At 47.3% G+C, this 19063-nt stretch overlaps 10 protein-coding genes across 10 annotated transcripts; 6 read left to right on the top strand and 4 right to left on the bottom strand.

Annotated features, from left to right (window-relative positions):
• Positions 1 to 200: 200 nt before the first annotated feature.
• Bathy12g00690 (elongation factor 2) lies at positions 201 to 2891 on the top strand (the record flags this gene model as incomplete). The annotated part of the gene is made up of 2 exons (XM_007509715.1): positions 201 to 254; positions 438 to 2891. The coding sequence occupies 2 exons, from the start codon at positions 201 to 203 to the stop codon at positions 2889 to 2891; spliced, it is 2508 nt and encodes an 835-aa protein (XP_007509777.1).
• Positions 2892 to 3025: 134 nt separating this feature from the next.
• Positions 3026 to 3370, bottom strand: Bathy12g00680 (unknown protein; the record flags this gene model as incomplete). The annotated part of the gene is made up of 1 exon (XM_007509741.1): positions 3026 to 3370. The coding sequence occupies one exon, from the start codon at positions 3368 to 3370 to the stop codon at positions 3026 to 3028; it is 345 nt and encodes a 114-aa protein (XP_007509803.1).
• Positions 3371 to 3503: 133 nt separating this feature from the next.
• Bathy12g00670 (predicted protein) lies at positions 3504 to 5378 on the bottom strand (the record flags this gene model as incomplete). Its single annotated transcript, XM_007509807.1, has 1 exon — positions 3504 to 5378. One exon carries the CDS (start codon positions 5376 to 5378, stop codon positions 3504 to 3506), a length of 1875 nt encoding a protein of 624 aa, XP_007509869.1.
• Positions 5379 to 6111: 733 nt separating this feature from the next.
• On the top strand, positions 6112 to 7800 carry Bathy12g00660 (fatty acid 2-hydroxylase; the record flags this gene model as incomplete). The annotated part of the gene is made up of 1 exon (XM_007509653.1): positions 6112 to 7800. One exon carries the CDS (start codon positions 6112 to 6114, stop codon positions 7798 to 7800), a length of 1689 nt encoding a protein of 562 aa, XP_007509715.1.
• Positions 7801 to 7880: 80 nt separating this feature from the next.
• Bathy12g00650 (predicted protein) lies at positions 7881 to 8378 on the bottom strand (the record flags this gene model as incomplete). The annotated part of the gene is made up of 1 exon (XM_007509925.1): positions 7881 to 8378. The coding sequence occupies one exon, from the start codon at positions 8376 to 8378 to the stop codon at positions 7881 to 7883; it is 498 nt and encodes a 165-aa protein (XP_007509987.1).
• A 135-nt stretch (positions 8379 to 8513) lies between these two features.
• Bathy12g00640 (unknown protein) lies at positions 8514 to 8945 on the top strand (the record flags this gene model as incomplete). Its single annotated transcript, XM_007509630.1, has 1 exon — positions 8514 to 8945. The coding sequence occupies one exon, from the start codon at positions 8514 to 8516 to the stop codon at positions 8943 to 8945; it is 432 nt and encodes a 143-aa protein (XP_007509692.1).
• A 335-nt stretch (positions 8946 to 9280) lies between these two features.
• Bathy12g00630 (conserved Plasmodium protein, unknown function) lies at positions 9281 to 12097 on the top strand (the record flags this gene model as incomplete). The annotated part of the gene is made up of 1 exon (XM_007509781.1): positions 9281 to 12097. One exon carries the CDS (start codon positions 9281 to 9283, stop codon positions 12095 to 12097), a length of 2817 nt encoding a protein of 938 aa, XP_007509843.1.
• Positions 12098 to 12432: 335 nt separating this feature from the next.
• On the top strand, positions 12433 to 13291 carry Bathy12g00620 (ankyrin repeat protein; the record flags this gene model as incomplete). Its single annotated transcript, XM_007509662.1, has 2 exons — positions 12433 to 12443; positions 12646 to 13291. The coding sequence occupies 2 exons, from the start codon at positions 12433 to 12435 to the stop codon at positions 13289 to 13291; spliced, it is 657 nt and encodes a 218-aa protein (XP_007509724.1).
• Positions 13292 to 13430: 139 nt separating this feature from the next.
• Positions 13431 to 15128, bottom strand: Bathy12g00610 (unknown protein; the record flags this gene model as incomplete). The annotated part of the gene is made up of 1 exon (XM_007509644.1): positions 13431 to 15128. One exon carries the CDS (start codon positions 15126 to 15128, stop codon positions 13431 to 13433), a length of 1698 nt encoding a protein of 565 aa, XP_007509706.1.
• Positions 15129 to 15602: 474 nt separating this feature from the next.
• On the top strand, positions 15603 to 19000 carry Bathy12g00600 (M protein repeat-containing protein; the record flags this gene model as incomplete). The annotated part of the gene is made up of 2 exons (XM_007509616.1): positions 15603 to 18903; positions 18975 to 19000. The coding sequence occupies 2 exons, from the start codon at positions 15603 to 15605 to the stop codon at positions 18998 to 19000; spliced, it is 3327 nt and encodes a 1108-aa protein (XP_007509678.1).
• Positions 19001 to 19063: the final 63 nt, after the last annotated feature.

Raw genomic sequence — 19063 nt, 5'->3', positions numbered from 1 at the left:
TTCTCCTGTTTACGTGACTCGTTTAACTTCGCGACGCACATCCATCTCCAAAGAGATGGCATTTTTTTCTTGCATTTTCTCTTCGCGTCTTGAGCACTTTTGTGTGACCCAATACGCGAAATTTATCGAAATCCACCTTGAAACTGACCGATGCGACCTCTCTCTCCGAACAGTTTACCATCGACGACATGCGTCGTCAAATGGACAAAGTCCACAACATCCGTAACATGTCTGTTATTGCTCACGTTGATCACGTACGTGTTTGATTTATTATAGAAATTTGCCCGATTTTCTCCGATTTCGCGATGTCGCCGCCGCACCAAGAAATGGGTTTATTCTTTTCTCTGAGCATCCTCCTCTTCAACATTCTTTCAACGAGGAAGGGCGCACGCGACGCGATTTCTCCTCTTTTTTACTAACTCTCTTTCTATAAACAGGGCAAATCCACATTGACGGACTCCTTGGTCGCGGCGGCGGGTATTATCGCGCAAGAAAACGCCGGCGATGCGCGTTTGACGGATACTCGTCAAGACGAGCAAGATCGTTGCATCACGATCAAATCGACCGGCATCTCTTTGTTTTACAAAGTTTCCGACGAAGATTTGGCGCGCATCCCGAAGGACGTCCCGAGAGACGGCAACGACTACTTGATCAACCTGATTGATTCCCCGGGCCACGTTGATTTCTCTTCTGAAGTTACTGCCGCTTTGCGCATCACCGACGGCGCCTTGGTCGTCGTCGATTGCGTGGAAGGCGTTTGCGTGCAAACGGAAACTGTGTTGAGACAAGCGTTGGGCGAGCGTATTAAACCGGTAATGACGGTGAATAAGCTCGACAGATGCTTTTTGGAACTCATGTTGGATGGCGAAGAAGCGTACCAAAACTTTTGCAGAGTTATCGAAAACGCGAACATCGTCATGGCGACGTACACCGATGAAGCCTTGGGCGATGTTTGCGTCTCTCCGGAGAAGGGTACCGTCTGCTTTTCCGCTGGTTTACACAACTGGGCGTTTACGTTGACCGTCTTCGCCAAGATGTACGCCGCGAAGTTTGGCATCGAGCAAGAGCGCATGATGGGCAAGCTCTGGGGCGACAACTTCTTCGACCCGAAGGAGAAGAAGTGGACAAACAAGCACACCGGCGCCAAGACTTGCATGAGAGCCTTCGTCCAGTTTTGCTACGAGCCGATCAGACGCGTCATTGATGCCGCCATGAACGACAAGAAGGACGTATTGTTCCCGATGCTTGAAAAGTTGCAAGTCAAGGACAAGTTGAAGCCGCAAGACTTGGACTTGATGGGTAAACCGCTCATGAAGAGAGTCATGCAAACGTGGTTGCCGGCCGACGTTGCGTTGCTTGAGATGATTATCTACTACTTGCCGTCGCCTGCGACTGCTCAAAAGTACCGCGCGGACACTTTGTACGAAGGCCCGCTCGACGACAAATACGCCGAAGGTATCCGCACTTGCGACTCCAAGGGTCCGCTCATGTTGTACATCTCCAAGATGATTCCGACTGCTGATAAGGGTCGATTCTTGGCGTTCGGCCGTGTTTTCTCCGGTACCGTCAGAACGGGCCAAAAGGTTCGAATCTTGGGTCCGCACTACGTCCCGGGTGAGAAGAAAGATTTGTACGTCAAGTCTATCCAAAGAACGGTCTTGTGCATGGGTCGTCGTCAAGATTCTATCGATGATGTTCCGGCTGGTAACACCGTCGCGTGCGTTGGTTTGGATCAATTCATCCAAAAGAACGCCACGATTACGGATGAAGCCGAAGTTGAAGCGCACACCATCAAGGCTATGAAGTTCTCCGTCTCCCCGGTCGTCCGCGTCGCGGTTGAATGCAAGAACTCTCAAGATTTACCGAAATTGGTCGAAGGCTTGAAGAGATTGTCCAAGTCTGACCCGATGGTCCAGTGCTCGATCGAAGAGTCGGGCGAACACATTGTTGCTGGCGCCGGTGAATTGCACTTGGAAATTTGCTTGAAGGATTTGCAAGAAGATTTCATGGGCGGCGCGGAGATTCGCATCTCCGATCCGGTTGTTTCCTTCAGAGAAACGGTTTTGGGCACCTCCGACCACATGGTCATGTCCAAGTCCCCGAACAAGCACAACCGCTTGTACTTCCAAGCTACGCCTTTGGAAGACGGATTATCCGAGGCTATTGACAACGGAGACGTGACGCCGAGAGATGAAGTCAAGGCGAGAGGTCGCCTCTTAGCGGAAAAGTTCAACTGGGATAAAGATTTGTCCAAGAAGATCTGGTGCTTTGGTCCGGACACCACTGGTCCGAACTTGATCGTCGACATGTGTAAAGGGGTTCAGTACGTGAACGAAATTAAGGATTCGTGCGTCGCTGCCTTCCAATGGGCGACGAAAGAAGGTGTGATGGCTGAAGAAAACATGCGCGGCATCAAGTTTGAAATTCACGACGTCGTCTTGCACGCGGATGCCATCCACAGAGGTGGCGGCCAAATCATCCCGACGTGCCGTAGAGTCTTATACGCTGCGTGTCTCACTGCGCAACCGCGCTTGTACGAGCCGGTCTATTTGGTTGAAATCCAAGCGCCGGAACAAGCGTTGGGTGGCATCTACTCCACCGTTACGCAAAAGAGAGGTATGGTCGTCGAAGAAACGCAACGCCCGGGTACGCCGATTTACAACATCAAGGCGTACTTGCCGGTCATGGAATCCTTCGGTTTCACCGGTACCTTGCGTGCCGCGACTGGTGGCCAAGCCTTCCCGCAGTGCGTGTTTGATCACTGGGACATGTTGGGTTCCGATCCGCTCGACCCGACCACCCAAGCTGGTAAGATCATCGGCGACATCCGTAAGAGAAAAGGTCTCAAGGACACCATCCCGCCGTTGGGTGACTATGAAGACAGACTCTAAACGACGACGACGGTGTCTTCTGGTAAAATAGTATCACATTAGAGAGAGGAAGTATACTAAGACGGAGAGAAAGAGTGAGTGAAGGGAATTCACACCACAAAGATAATTTTAATAATTACTATATTAATACAAATTTATTCAATTGATGATGATGCGGAGCATTTTCTGGGCTCGACTTTACCGCTATGACGAACCGTGCCGAAGCCGTTATTACTATTTTTCATCTTCTCTTCGCACAGCTGTCGCCGCACGATGGCTAACTTCACGCTCAGCTCTTCCTCGTGCCGCTCAATCTCTCGCAAGTGCTTTATCAGCGCGTGTATTTTATGCTCTTTGTTAAACAAGTTGCTATTACTATTCGTGCTCCTCTTTCCTGTTCGGCTCCTGGAGGAAAAGGAAAACAACGCTTTCGCCGCGACGCGAAAGGTTAAACGAACGACGAATATAACGAACGATTCCAGACGTTCAAAAGAGAGCATAATAACAACGATGATCTACTAATTATATCTGTGTTTGTTTATTAAATTACATACGGCCTGATTGATGATGATGATGATGATGACTATTAAGTTATAAATACCAACATTTTTTTTGCGTTGACTTTTTGTTTGACTAAAATTCTTTTCGTCTTCGCAAACTCGAAAACAAATCAAACTTTTGAAAGCCGAAATAGCCTCCGAACACCAAAGCGTCGCGCATGATCACCTCGTCCGCTTCACACGCGTGGTGATCTCTCCACAGCTCTAAGACTAAGCACGCTTCGTAGTGCACCAACGCACCAGCGACGACCATGATGTGAAAGATATTGTGACCGCACCCGAACACGTCGAATCTCCCCGGCCAATACTTCTCCGGAATCTTCAACGCGTAACAATACGCTCCGGAGCAGTAGCAGAAACCCATGAGTAACTCTAACCAAAAACCGTGCCAAATTGGCGTTGGTACAACTTTCCAGACGAAGAAAACGTTGTGAAACCAAGGAAAGAAACCAAACGACGCCAACGCGGTGAACAACGCCGCTCGAATTGGCGTCCACGAAGGTTTTTGGAACCTCGGTAAAATCGTCGGTATTAAAGCCGCGACGCCTAAACAGGTCACGCACGATAAATAAAAGTCCCTCAATTCCGGTAAACAATAAAACGAATAATATACGACCGGGTAAAACGACGCGACGATCAAAATCGCAATCCCTAGATAATCCACTTTCCACATCCGCGTGGACACTTGATGCGAAATGTTGCAACACGTGTGACAACACGTGGAACATCCCAAACAGAGTATAGCGCCCAATAAAAACACGCGCATGGGCCATCGAGGGACTTTATTCAATCTCTCGACGTCTTTTGGGATTTCGTCGAGAACATTTTGCACCTCTTTCAAAGCTTCGGTAACTTTTGCAAACGCCGGATCGTTCGTGTCCTCTTTCTCTTCGCGCCTTTGAGGGTCCTCTTCTCGTTCTCGTTGTTGTTTTTGTTGGTGCTTTTTTTTCTCTCGGTTGCTATACGATTGGTGTTTCCGCAACGACCGTCTCGCTTCTTGTATAAACATCGCCGTTTCTCTCTTCAACTCTTTAAACGGTCTGTCTTCCTCCCGGCGTAAATGCTCGCGTAAATTCTTCGACGCGCTCAATATCGAGTCAATCGAGCGTTCCATCTCTTTCGTTTCGATATCGTCTTTTTCGAAAGTCGGCAACGGCGTTTTTTTCTCGTCGTCGTCCTCGTCCTTATTCGTCGTCGCGCTACTACTCCTGCTAATCTTCTCCCTGACGAAGCTCTTCCTCGCCTCTCGCAACCCTTCGTCCACCATGACGACTTTCTCTCGCCACTTTTGCGTCATTTGTAACCCCAACACTCTCTCCGCGCTCGCTCCCGTCACCCACGTCTCTGGTATCATTTGCACTCGTTCCGGTTCTTTCACGTTGACTAAAAACGTAAAGAAAAAAATCATCCCAATCAAATGCGTCCAAATGTTTGTCGTTTCGTTGTGTTTCTTAAACACCGACCTGAGTGCATCCTTGAACGTATTTCTCGTCCGGTACCCGCTCAAAATGTACTTGTTATGAATGGCATACAACGGCGCGTCTATTTTCATACACGTCGGGCAATCCGCGCAAAGCCATTTCCGATATCTCGCTTCCGGGCACGGCGCGGCGTACGGACCGAAAAGAAACGGTTCGTGCTCTTCTTGAAAACGCTCGTCGCGATCGAGCTGTAAAGATTTTTGCGTTTGAATCTCGTATTTTGAGGTTGTTTTTGTTTTTGTTTCTGTCCTTGTCTTTCTTCCGCAAATGGGTTGTTGTTCTTTCGCCAATACCTCCTTTTGTGGTTGTTGTTGTTGTTGTTGTTCCTTCGATTTGGACTTGGACTTTTTCGTTGTCTTCTTCATCTTCGTAAAACCAAAGTTTTCTTCTTCTTCTTCTCTTGAGAAAGATGTCGTCGTTTTCGTCTGAATCGCATTATTTCGTCCTCGTCGTCTCGTCGTCGCCATTATTATTATTCTTTCCTTCTTTGACCACCTCTGTTATTATTGCGCTCTCGTTCTCGCGTGTATAAATCTAAAATTATTCCAATTTCTTCCCCTAACTTACGTATTTAAAGAAGAAAAGAAAAGAAAGAAGAAGAAGAAGAGAATCTCTCTCTCACGCACAAAAAGTCCTCCCGCTTTTTCGAAACAAACAAGGCCAAATCTGGTTCCCAAATCTGGTTCCCAAATCTGGTTATATATATGTATACGTATACACTCACTGACAACGTATTTATAACGCACTCTGTGACGACTTTTTTATATATATATTTGTGATGAAACGAGGACGAAAATCGTGATGAAAAAAACCCACATGATTTTCAACGAGAAAAAGAAGAAGCAAAAAACAACGAAAAAAGGAGCGATTTTTTTTTTTTTTTTAAAAAGCACACGCAGAAAAGAGACAAACACCACACAAACACCACACAACACTTAAAAGAGAAAAAAAAGAAACACATCATCAGACTGAGGAAAATAAAGAGAGATTTACTGAGCAGAGCTTTTGTGCCCGTGTTGTTGTGTCCGTGTACTTCTTCTTCTTCTTCTGTGAAGAGGAGCGTTTACTACTGCTCTGTGATTCTTCTATTTATTACGATTATATCGGTTGTTTGAACGCATTATTCGTTATATGTTTATATTTATACATCGCGCGAGAAAGAGTGTAGATATGATGACGATGATGAAAGAACGCCATCCGATGAGGATGATGCGACAAAAAGAAGAAGAGAGAGAAGAAGAAGAAGACCACCAAGAGGACGAAAAGAAGACGACGAAGAAGAACGAGCAGCAGCGAGAAGAAATGTATTATGAGGAGAAGAAGTTGTTGTTACGCTACACTCGCGAAGACGTTTCCAAATCGTCCTTTTTTCTGATTATCGTCGATGGGCTCGTGTTGAACGTGGAACACTTTTCGCATCCGGGAGGGAACAAAGCGTTGGAACAATATAAAGGGAAAGACGCGACAAACGCGTTTCGCAAAGAAGTAGCACACGGACAGAACGCGGAGAAAATGCTGAATAAGCTCATCGTTGGGAAGATTGTGGGTGATGATGATGATGATGCTCTTCTTCTTAAAACGACTCTTCGTACGACGCCGCTTCCGTCACCGAAAACGCGGATGGAGAATACCAGAAGAAATTTTAGAAGGAAAGGACGAAGAATAAAGGGCGATGAAGACATCGTTTCGAATAATGAGAATACTAATTGGTCATCCTCGTGCGACTCGTACAATCATCATCATCATTACGAGCGGCGAAACCGGAGCGTTTCGGCGAGCAGCGAAGAGGGCACGTCCTCTTCTTCGTCGATGTTACATTTAGGAGAAGGAGGGGAGAACGTGAGGGGAAGCTCGTCGGAAGATTTATGTTTAGAACGGTTGAGTGATGGCGACGGGTCAGAAATAGGCGTGGTTGGAGGAGGATTGAACGCGTGCGCGTCGTTCGAGGACGTTAATACCGCTGTTTATAATTCCGCGGGGGCTGCTCGCCCAAGCGTCGTCGTCGTCGTAAGCGACGATGACGACGAAGACAAAGAAGACAAAAAAAACGGAGTCGACGAATATGGGATTAATTTCAACAAGCCTTTGTTACAACAGGTGCCTTTCCTGAAAGAAAAGTATTTCGAGTGGACGCACATCCCCGAACCGTCCAGAGCGGACGGGACGCAGCAGAGATTTTTCGAGGCAGATTGGATGGAGGCGTTATCGGTCACGGCGTGGTACGTCGTGCTTTTGATTTGGCTGCCGGTGATTGTTTGGAATGTCATCAAGGGTGCGGAACAAAGCTCGGAAAGAGCGTTTTCGTGCGTCTCGCAACTCGCGGCGTTTGGTTTCGGCCTCTTCGCCTGGGGGTTCAAAGAGTACGCAATGCACAGGTTCTTGTTCCACAAAGAGCCTCCAGCGAATTCGCCCTTCTTCATCACCTTCCACTTCTTATTCCACGGCTGTCATCACAAACATCCCATGGATGCGTTGCGTTTAGTCTTCCCTCCCGTTTTAGCCGGACCCATCGCGTTTGGGTTTTATAGTTTCTACAGTCTCCTCTGCGGATCGGCGTTGGCAAAACTTGTCATCGCGGGAAGTTTAACCGGGTACGTCGCGTACGACATGACGCATTACGCGTGCCACCACTTAGCATCAGCAGCATCAGCATCAGCATCAGCAACAACAACAAACATCAACAATAATGAAAACATATTCACCCGATACGCTCGAAGAGTCAAACGGAGACACATGACGCACCATTACGAGTCTCCGGATTTGATTTTCGGCATATCGCAGAGCACATGGGACGTCGTCTTTGGCACTTCCTCCTCCTCCTCTTCCTCCGCCGCCGAGGCGGTCGCGAATAATGATATGATGAATAGACTTAACAAGAAAGACCGATGATGATTTTTAATGATACTATGTAGTAGTTATGAGTTGTTTGCGAAATCTCTCGCGCGCACAAATCGTCGTCTTTATCGTCCTCATTCAACCGATGACGACGATTTTGATGCGTTCCCATCATCAACACCTTCCTCTTCTTTCGATGCCGCTTCATTCTTCAACTTCTCCGCTCTTTCCTTCTGTATCCTTTTAATTGACTCTTCGTCGATATCCGCGCAGTCTCCAACCCCCATTTGCGACTGTCTCAGGCAATACTTCGTTTCCAATTGCAGTTTCCTCAGCGCTTTGTTTTCTTCCGTTTGTTCCAGTAAAGCTTTTATCAGAGGCGATTGGAACGTCTCTTCGTCGTCGTCTTCTTTTGCAAACGACGCGTTGTTATTACTCATCGCGGCTTCTTTAGAAGAAGAGAGAACGAGAGTGGATACGAAGAGAATCACATCGCGTCGGTGTCTTTTGTTGGTGTTCGTAGTAGTCGTATTCATCTTCATCGTAGGACGAGCATTGTTACTACGAGCAGCAGCGAATACTGAAGGAGTTTTTGTCGTCTGAATCGTCGTCGGTGCGAGCATTATCTTCATCGGGACCGGCATATATGATGTTCTAAATGCGCTTTGATTTCTGACGTTTTTCTTCACTCATTCAACGCGCGCTTTGATACAACAACACTTATTATTATTACAACAACAACAACACTCACTGCGACTGCGACTACAATGAGCAGCAGCAGGAAAAGTCGCCTGAAAGAACTGCGCGAGCTCTCTGAAAAAGAAGAAGTTTTAGGCGGGAGTGCGACCGCTTTGAAAGAAGAAGATTTGTTCATCAATCCATCCCCGGCGGCGAATGATGAAGAGACGAACGTGACTATTAAACTTCGCAACTACGTCCCGAAAGACATCTCGGCGTTGAAATCAACATCAGTGGGAGTACAAATCTTACCCAACGCAGTCGCGCCAGAGTTTAAGAGAAAGAAAGAAGAGGAAAATGGCAACACTCCCGACGACACTATCCTTCATTCGAACGGGACGAAGAAGCAAAATTGGGACCTCAAGCGAGACGTTGCGAGGAAAACGGAAAAGCTGGAACGGAGGACGATACGCGCGATCGCAGAGTTGGCGAGAGAAGAGGAAGAGAAAAGAGAGAGTTAAGAAGAAGGTAAGATTTTGAGAGGGTTTTGAAGACGATGGGTAAGGAGTCGAGCGGGAATCGAGTGTATGATGCGCCATCGTCGCGTGAAGAGAGGAGCGCGGAAAGTCAACATTTTTAGAAGAAGGTAATAGGTGGCTATTTTTAGCGAGCGAGAGGAAAAAGTCTACACAAGAACATCTTTTTGAATACGCGGCGAAAAGCACCCTTTTCGCATACGAACGAGAGAGAACAACAACACACCGTGATGGAAGAAGCAGAGGAAGAAGCGACGACGGAAAATACGACGTCAACGACGACGACGGGTCCTCCTCCTCCTCCTCCTCCTCCTCCCGCGATGATGATGATTCCAACATTCGCCAACGCTCGGAATCGAGCGTTGGACGAAGCCATCGCGGAACACGCGGAGCAAGTTTTGAAACGAGAAAAAGACGCGTGTAGGCACGCGAACAGAGCGTATTTGATGAAACAGCACCAAAAAGACGTCGGAAAAGCGTTGGGACGGTTGGAAATACATTTGCAGGAGTATTCGAGATTGAAGGAGAACGAGAAGGAGCGTTTGGCAAACGCGCGGTTGGAAAAAGTGAGAACGGAAAGAGAGAGGAAGAAGAGAGAAAGCGCTATTGAAGAAGAAAAAGAGTTGCAAATACACCTGAAGAAACGAATCACGCACGAACGGTTCGCGTTGGAACAGCTGAATGAGGAACACGAGAGGCAAACGAGGAACGCGGACGTGTGGGAAAAAAGAAGAGAAGTGGTCAACGCGTTTGAACATCGAACGGAGGAACGAGATCATTTCATGGAGAAGCAAGAGAGAGAACACGAAAAGTGTTTCGGAGAGTTGTCGAAGAAGTTACGAGTGGCGATGGAGAACTTTGAAAGCGCGGACGTGGAACGATTAGCGGAGATTGCCTCCAGGAAAGGGTTGACGAGAGATTTGAGGGAGGCGATGGACACGCGCAAAGCGTTGTTCGATCGTTTACGCGACGCCGAGTTGGGATTGGAGAGAAGAGAGAAAGAGAAGCGCGCAGCTGTTGAATCCAAAGCAAACGCAGAGCTAGTGTTAAACGAATCAAAACGGAGACTCACGGAGGATATTCAACCGAAACGTTTAGAACACGAGAAGCGACGCAAAACGAGCGAAGGCGAGTGCGAAAAGACGAAGCGGATGCACACGAAAAGCGAAGACACGCGCGAGATGGAAAAGAAGAAGTTGAAAGAGACGAAAAAACAGTGGGAGTACCAGAAAAGAGCACTAAAGCAAGCCTCGGATGTCGCGCATTTGGCGAACGAAAAATTATCGTTGACGAAACAAACCCTACGCGACCACGCGAAACGCTTAGAGGCGCAGAAGGAGTCGCACATTGAAACGCTCACGCAACGATCAAAGGAAGAACGAAAGAAACAAACGGCCACTGAAAAGCAGGCTGACCTGGAAGTGAAAAGAAAGGAGTTTGAGAAGATTTTGAAAACCGCGACGAAAGCGCACGACATGGCGGAGCGCGACGCTACGAGAGCGCGAGAAGAGGCGAACGAGAAATCGCGCAAATTGCAAACCATGAAAGCATTCAGCGCTGGGGCGCATTCGCAGAAACAAAACGCGGAAGAATTGTTAAAACAAAACACAGAAGCAGAAAAACGAACGAACGAAACGATTTTGCAGCACGCTTTCCGAGTGAATTGTTTGAGAAGAAAGTTGGAGAGGAAAGAAGGCGTGTTGCCGGAAGCCGGCGTCTCGAGCGAACAGTTCGAGATGTTACAAAAGAAGGTTCGGAAACTGGAAGAGACCGTGTCAGAGGCGAAAAAGGAACACGACGGATTACTCAGCGCGGAAAAAGCGGTCGAAGAAACTTTGAATAAAGCGCGATTGAGTGTGAGACAAAGCGCATGCGAACGCGATCGATTCGAGAAGGACTGTTTGGCGAATGCGAAAATCGAAGCGACGGCGGCGGAGAGATGGAGCAATGCGGCGGAAGATTCGAGAAATGACGCGTTGGTCGAGTTGCACATCTTGAAACAACATTGTGGTAAAGAGGCGAATAAACTATTGGCAAAAGACGATTCGTGCGATCGCTTGTTTGCAAACGAATTGACGTTGAAAGATTCGTTTCGAGAGGAGTTGGCGTCGTGCGAACGCGAACGGAAGGAGGTGGTGAATGTGAAGTTGAAAGAAATTTTGAAAGAAAAATCGATGTTGGTAAAAGTGGCGAATCAGACGGAAATGGAAAGAGATAACGCGAAGTCGAGGTACGAGAAGGTTTTGTTGGTTGCGCCTTATTCCTCGGAGACGAACGCGCACGTCGTCGAGGATGACGGCGACTGTGGCGATTCTCAACAACAACGAAGACGACGAGAGGCAATGCACGAAACCGCGCAACAGTCCATTTTGAAAGAACAAGCAAGAATTAAAGAATTGAACGCGCGTTTATTTAGAACCAAACGCGATACCGATCGTCTCTCTGCTGCTATTGAAGACGTGGAAAAATCCAACCTCGCTTTGATGCATCGCATCCGAGGGAAGTCTTTGGAGAAATCGCCGGATGCGCTCAAACGAGAACAGAAAGTGAAAGAAGCAAAAGAGACTCAAAAGGGTGCCAAATCTCGATTACGCGAGGCTGTTCGCGCGCACGATGGTTTAGATCAAGAGCTACGCGCACTTGAAGACGCGTTAGAAAAAATTCAATCGCACGCGTTGCGCTCGGCGAAGAAAAATTACGAACGCGCGATTGAAAGCGAACGGGGTAAGAAAGAACGTCTCGATCGCGCATCGAATATCGAAAAGAAGCTCTTAACATCCTTGCGTTCTCTCGCAAAGTCGAGCGCGAAGAAAGCAGACTTGGTTTTCGCGAGCGAGGCGAAGATTAAAACCATGGAAACGAGAACGGACGTCCGAGACGCGGTGCGAGTTTTACGCAACGCGATTTCCTCCTCCTCGTCTTCGAAGAAGACAAAGACAAAGAAACAAGAAGAAAGCACATCACCACCAGCCTATACCAACAAACACTTAGCCGTCCAAGCCGTGCTTAATGCCGCCGTGCCAGCCAGAGAAGGCACGTCCTTTGCCTCTTCTTTGAAGTGGAGCGGTAAGTGGAGCGACAACGACGACCAGAGTTCGCTTCATTCATCAGAATCTTTTTTGCTCCAACGAGTGTAATGAAAAAAATAATCGAAAAAAAGCAGCAAAAACGCTTTTTCGTTCATTTCCCCTCATTTTTTTAACTTTCATCAAAGCACAAAGAAAAGAGATTTCTAAACTCTCTCATCATGTCTCAAATGGTATTCGTTCGCATCATCGTCGTCGTCGATTATTACGCGTTGTTGTTGTTGTTGTTGTTGTTCGTAACGCTCGTTTTTTCATCGTTTACCTCCCGTCGCGTGTGTCTGGCTTTTGTTCGTTGCATTTCAATTTCACAATCTCTGATCTCTGATCTCTCTCTCTCTCTCATCAAAAACATCTAATAATGATGCGCGCGCAAACAGGACGCCATCATGGCGCAACGGTAGGACTTTTTTTGCGGTCACTCGTGCTCGATATTTCCTCTTTTATATTTGACGCATCGTATACTCTCGCGGCGCAAAGATCGAAGATCTCCGTTCCACAAAAAACGCATGCATTTGCCTCGAGATCTCCCTTCTTGTTTGACCAAACGAACAACGTTTCGTGATCTCATTATTCTCTCTCTCTGACAACAAAAACAACAGCCAAAAAGACATCGAAGAAGCCTACGAATTGCAGTGGGATTCCGGGAAAGGTTCGCACCACCCAGATTACAAGCCAGAGTCGAAAGGGAAAGACGTACACAAAGCCTCTCGGGAAACCGAGGAGTTATTGATGGCTTTGATAAAAAACGACGTGAAGTTGGTGTATAAGAAAATCGAGGAAGGCGCGGATGTGAATTTTGAGTTTGGGAGAGCGTACGGGTCGAAAGAAGGGTACACGCCTTTAATGTGCGCGTGCCACAGAGGTCGATTGGAAGCGACAAAGGCCTTGTTACGGTCCGGAGCCGATCCGAACTACAAAAATCACGTCGGCGATTTGACGTTGTTTTGGGCCATCGACGGCGGACCGGAGATGGTAAAGATTTTGTATGAGTACGGCGCAGATTTGGACGCGAGGACGGAGAAAGATTGGACACCGTTATCGTACGCGAAAGCGATGGGTAAATACGGTCTCGTAGATGAGAAAGGGATTTATCCAGAAGACGTTTTGAAGTATTACGGGGCGACGGTGTACGGGTCGGAGCCGAGGTCGTTCGGCGTGAGATCGCCGAGGGAGTCCTATAACCCGGCGGCGGATAACTTTGCGAGAGATCGTGGATCGTACCAAAGAGAACCAGAAGCGCCGTAAAAAAGAAAATCTCTCTCAACGTCTTACTGTACATGGGTGGTATGAAAACATTTTATACAACTCAATTTAATATAACCCGAGTATTTTTGTCTCTCTCTCTTTGTATTTGTCTCTCTTTTGTGTATTTAAAACCGATCGATCAATCGTCGAACGGGTTTTGTTGATCACCTCTGAGGTATACCCACGTGATGTTGTTCAATAATCGTAAAGATTCTCTCAATGTCGCTGCTGTTTCGTAATCTTCTCTCTGTACGGCAACCTCCAAGTCGATTATTTTCTTCGCCGCGTCGCAATCTCTCTTCTCGAGAGATAAAATTTCGTTGATCTCGTCTTGGAGTTTTTGGAGGCGTTGATGTTGATATAAAGCCGTCAAGAAGTCGTCTTCCAAGTTTCCGTCTTCCATAAAGCGAGCGCTTTGCTGCTGGATAAAAAGAGCAACCTCGAGCCTTTTGAGAATCAACTGATCCATGTCTCTTCTGTACATCGGTCCGCCTTGCCTCTTCTTCTTGGGGCTGTTCTTCGCGTCTTGTGAATGTTTTAACATTCTGTCGTAGCTTTTGAATATTTCCATGATGAAGAATAGTGCATCCCCGTCTTTTCGATAAAGCCCCGAGTTTTCGATAAAGCCGTCCGATAGGTCCACCAATTTCTGGTAATTCGATAAGTCGTCTGTAACTATAAGGTGACGCTTTACGTGCGGTCTTGGTGCGGAATGACCTCTTCTGTAAGACAAACCCCACTCGTGCGACTTGGAATATTTTTCCAAGACTTGCCGCGTGGCGTAAATTGGCAAATTTTTCACGAGCGTGACGAGTAAACTCAGAAGAACTTCGGAATCGTTCGGTAAATCGAATGTTTTCTGAGACTGCGGCAGAATATCTTTTCGCAAAATGGACTTAAGAATTTGCCAATCTCTCGTGTTGATTGCCCCGTCCGAGTCGACGATTTTGATCGAAAATTTACTATTGGAAGAGGAAGACGAGGGGTGATGGGCCGAACGCGTCGGACCTCTTTTTTCTTCTTCTTTCGTTATATCTTGCCACTTGGCCAAAGTCTCCCAATCCACGCGAGACAGTTCAACGGCTTCTTTCAGTATGTTTTCAAACATCGATGATATCGTCAAATTCTCGCCCGTCGTCTCGTCCTCGTCGAGTTCGTCTCCTCGCTCACACACGACCACCGCTTCGGCGTTTTCAAATCCCGCGTGGATCCTCCCTTCCCACGCGTGATACGTGATCGTTTCGTTGCTCTCACTCTCTTTCTTACCTCCCTTTTTCATTTCGTGAAAGAGCACTTCCAATATTTGATTTTTTTTATTCCCGCTGAACAGGGGTAACACGCGATCGGCACCGTCCAAAGCTCTCAACACCACCGGCGCCCAATCGAGAGAGAAATCTTCCTGCTCTTCGATCGATTTCACTCTATCGACGACGACTTTCACCAGGTGATCTTGGTTGTTCTCTTTGTCCAACAAGAAACCAGCTTTCTCCAAACCGCTGCTCTCTTTCTTCTCCTCCTCCTTTTCCTCCTCTTTCGGTGATGCACTCGTATTTTTACCCTCTTTCCCTCCACCACCACCACCACCAGCTTCGAACGACGACGATTCAGACGACGACGATGAACTCGCGCAACGAAACGAAGAAACTTTCAAACCTACTCCTTTTTTGATGATGGCATTTTTCTTCTTACTCTCGCGACCTTTCGACGACGACACAGAAGCCGTTGCCTTCGCAGAACAAACTCTCGGAGGAGGGGAGCGTTCATTCTCTCCCCTGCGAAAAACATTATTAAATCTGCTCGTCGAAATCGAAGCAGGACTGCTGCTCAAACGCCTCATCATCATCGATCGATCGAAACAAAGCGACGACAGAGAAGAGAAAAGCTCTCTTCCGAAGAGAGAACAACCACAGAAACTTTTGAAACAACCACAGAAACTCTCTTCTTCTTCTTTTTTTTTTTCTGTGATCGCATGTGAATGTATCTCACATGTGTTGAAACCAGAAGACGTTTGCGAGAGAAAAAACAAAAAAAAAAGGCAGTCGAAAGAGAGAGATTTTTGACTTCACAACGAACACAAATCTCACATCATCTCGAATACTTTTATAATACTACTTTAATAAAGAAGAAGAAGAGAAAAATGTACCGATACATATGCCTTTAATAAAGTAACATCAGACAGAACAGAGAGACTGTACGAACGCGACGACGAGAAAACGAGAGACAAAGAAGAGAGAAAAAGAAGAGCGTTTAGTGGGGAGAATTTTTCAAAATCTTCTCACACTTTGACGGAAAGAAGACATTGAATATAAACATGGACTTTTTCTTAGAGAAGTGCGCGACAAAAGCGAACACGAACGACAGAAAAGACGACGATTCGAGTAAACAGTTATTTCTGGAAGATTTAGACGACGACATAATGGCAGTCATCACAACCACGACGCCTTTATCGGCGAAAGATTCGATGAAATTAGCCGATAGATTGATAGAGGTGAGTTCGGAGACGATATCGAGACGGGAAAGGGTGTTCGAGGAAAGGATGGAACAGATGGAGAGAAAGAATAGGATACTGGAGGAGAAGTTGTTGCTCATGACGACGCCAAAATCGGAGAAGAATGATGGTACTGATGATGCGAAAATGAGCAGCGAAAGAGTCGTCGCGTCGTTTACGTCGTTTACGTCGTCGCCCGAAGGCGCCGCCGAGGTACAAAAGACGCTGTTTACGACGAGACAACAACAACAACAACAACAACAACAGGAAACAACGACAAAAACGACGTCGAAAAATCATCATCACCTTCCATCTCACACGCCTGGGATACCTTCGATTTCGCTTTCTCCGCCGAGAGGCCAAACGATGCGCGCAGACGCGAGCGAGTTCTCGCCGCCGTTTAGTAATAGCCGTAGATATACGAACAACAACAACAACAATAACAACAACGACAACAACAACTTTTATAACAACAGTCGTTCGTCGCTTAGAAGCACGACTGTTACGCCTCTTTCCTTCCGCAACAAGGAAAATATATTGATGCGTAAATTAGCCGCCGCCGCGGCTTCTTCTACTTCTTCGAAAGAAGAAAACGATCCGCGGAAGAGCTTGTTACACGCGGCGGAACGCACCATGGCGCAAAGCGTAGACGATCTACAAAATTTGAAAGCCGCGAACGACGCGTTGCGCAACGACCTCGAGAAAATGAAGAAACAACGCGATGCGGACGCGGAATCGCATCGAAAAGCGTTAGCCGAATCCAACGCTGAAACGGCGGCGTTGACGGAAAATTTAGAAATCTTACGGGGCGAAAAGCGCTTGTTAGAACAAAGAGACGAGAAAGTCAGAGACGACCGCGACTCGGCGATGAAGGAGTTATCAGATGTAAAGGCAAAATTGACCGCGAGCGAGTTAGATGTGAAATCGAAATATTCGGAAATAGCGCTTTTGAACGCAGCGGTTGACGAAGAGAGAGGAAACTCGAAGGCGCTCGCGGAGAAATGTACGGATTTCGAACGAGTGAAAAACGAATTGAAGTCCAAGTTTGAAGTCACAGAGAGCGAAAAGACGAAACTTTCGGAAGAAATCGAGCAATTAGGAGACGCGAACGATGCTCTGCGCAAAGAATTGAGCGACGCGCAACACGCGTCCAAAAAGGTATTCGAATCTCGCGTCGTCTCCGAGCGCGAAATTTCAGATTTGAAAGCCTCCTTGGAAGCCATGCGCCAGGAGTTGGATAAAGAAACCGAGAAAAGACACTTAGCCGAAGAGAACGTTAAAGCCATCGAAACGGTTAAAGAGGACATCGAGCGCGCGGCGAGTATCGCGCGAACAACATTTGAAAAGAAAGTCTCGAAACTTCAAACGAAAGACGGCACGTTCCAAGAAAAATTAAAACTCGTCAACGAAAAGCGAGAGAAACAAAACAACGAAACCAAAAAAGCGTTAGAGGCAATGACTCAGCAGTGTCGCCAGGCGGTTGAAAAAGCGGAAGCTTTAAACGACGAGCTGACCTCGACGACGAAAAAGTTAGACGATACGAAAGCCGAATGCGCTCGATTGAAAATCGAACAATCGGAGAAAACGAAAGAGCGTTTAGACGCCATCGAACAAAGGAACAAATACGAAGAGTTATGTCGCAAGCTAGAATTAGACGTCGCTCGAGTGCCTGGTTTAGAGTTTGCCGCGGACGCCGCCAACGAGGAGGTGAAAGCGTTGAGGCTAAAACAACTGGAAGACCAATCGAAATTTTCCGACCTCGAACAAGTCGAGTTTCAATTAAGAGAGATCATCGATCGAGGAAGGAAAGAGACGCTCAAATTAGTCGAAAGAGGGAAAAAAGCTGAAGAGGAGATGCTTAAGTTCGAAAACATGGCAGACGATTTGAGGTTTAAGTTGGAACAGGTGGAATTAAGCGAAGCGATGTTGAAGAAGGAGAACGAGGAGAGGAAAAGCGCGTTGAGCGAAATGACAAACGCATCCGGGAAGTTTCAAGAGGAGATAGAGCGGTTGGAAAATGAATTAGAACGCGTTACAACGGCTAAGTTGGAAATGGAAAACGAGTTGGCCTCGTTCGCGAATACGAACGACAACGACGACGAAAACAACATCAACAACGCTCCGGTTGCTTCGCCCGCCGGTAAAGCGGGCGGCAAAGCAGCCGTGCAAAAGATTTCACAAAAACTCGCCGACGCCGAAGCTGATTTTAAATGGCTTCAAGACGAACACGAGAAACTCCACGCGCGTATGCGCGCTTCGGAAGAGGCGCAGAAAGCCTCGAGAGCGACGGTCATTGCCAAGACGAAAAATATGGTCATGTTGAAGCTTCGCGGGTCGAGTTTAGAAGGTAAATTAGAGAAGGCTTTGGCGGATATCAAACGATTGGAAGATACCGTCGCCGCGAAAGCCGCAGAGATTACCGCGATAAAGTTGAAGGGCACCACGAACAGTGGTGGGAAGAGTTTCTTCGGCGGCAGTAAAAAGAGTCCGGCAAAAGGTCAAGCTGAGACGACGACGTACGAAGCGAAGCGCATGAGCGGTTTCAACGCGTTTGAGGAAAAATTAGCCGTCGTCAAGCTCGAACGAGACATCGAAAGACTCGGAGAAAGTCACGCGGAACAAATCCGCGCGCTCGAAGTCGAGGTCGTAGAGACGAAACGAGAATGCTTCGAGGCGAAAAAATATGCCGACGACGTTGTCGAGAAAGCAAACGAGGAGGTCCAACACGCGCACGATCGAGAGGCGAGCGCGAAGCGGTTAGCTGAAGACGAGACGAAACGCGCGCGATTTGAGAGAGATTCAATGGCACAAACGAAGATGAGAACGGAAGTTGCTCTAGAAAACGCGGCGGAAAAGATGCGAAAGCTCGAATTGGAGTTGGGAAGGAAACCGTCCGAGATGCCTTTGGTTTCGACGATGCCGTTGGTACCGAAAACAACAGACAAGAGGACGACGACGACGACGAAAAGAAATAAAGCGATGAGAAACATTTTTCTCTCAATCGTCGTCGCTCCGATCTTTTTTATTTACTTCGTCTTGGTGTTTGTGTCGTACAGGCTCTCTTCGCCTCCGAACGCATCGGACGCCGCGTACGATATTTTACCCGATACATCTTCGGAATCTGGTACGTGCTCGCGAGGTCGACACTTTGTTTCGATGTTCGAAGAAGCGTTGACAAACGCCGCCGGCATCGAGTACGTCAATCTGTGCGCATTGTCTAGTTTCTCGCTCGTTTAATGATCCTACAAAGTGCGTTGTATTATGATATTATTACTACAGATGTT

The sequence above is a fragment of the Bathycoccus prasinos genome (genome assembly GCF_002220235.1).
Source record: "Bathycoccus prasinos genomic : Chromosome_12".
NCBI lineage: Eukaryota > Viridiplantae > Chlorophyta > Mamiellophyceae > Mamiellales > Bathycoccaceae > Bathycoccus > Bathycoccus prasinos.
This window is presented reverse-complemented; position numbering and strand designations above follow the sequence as displayed.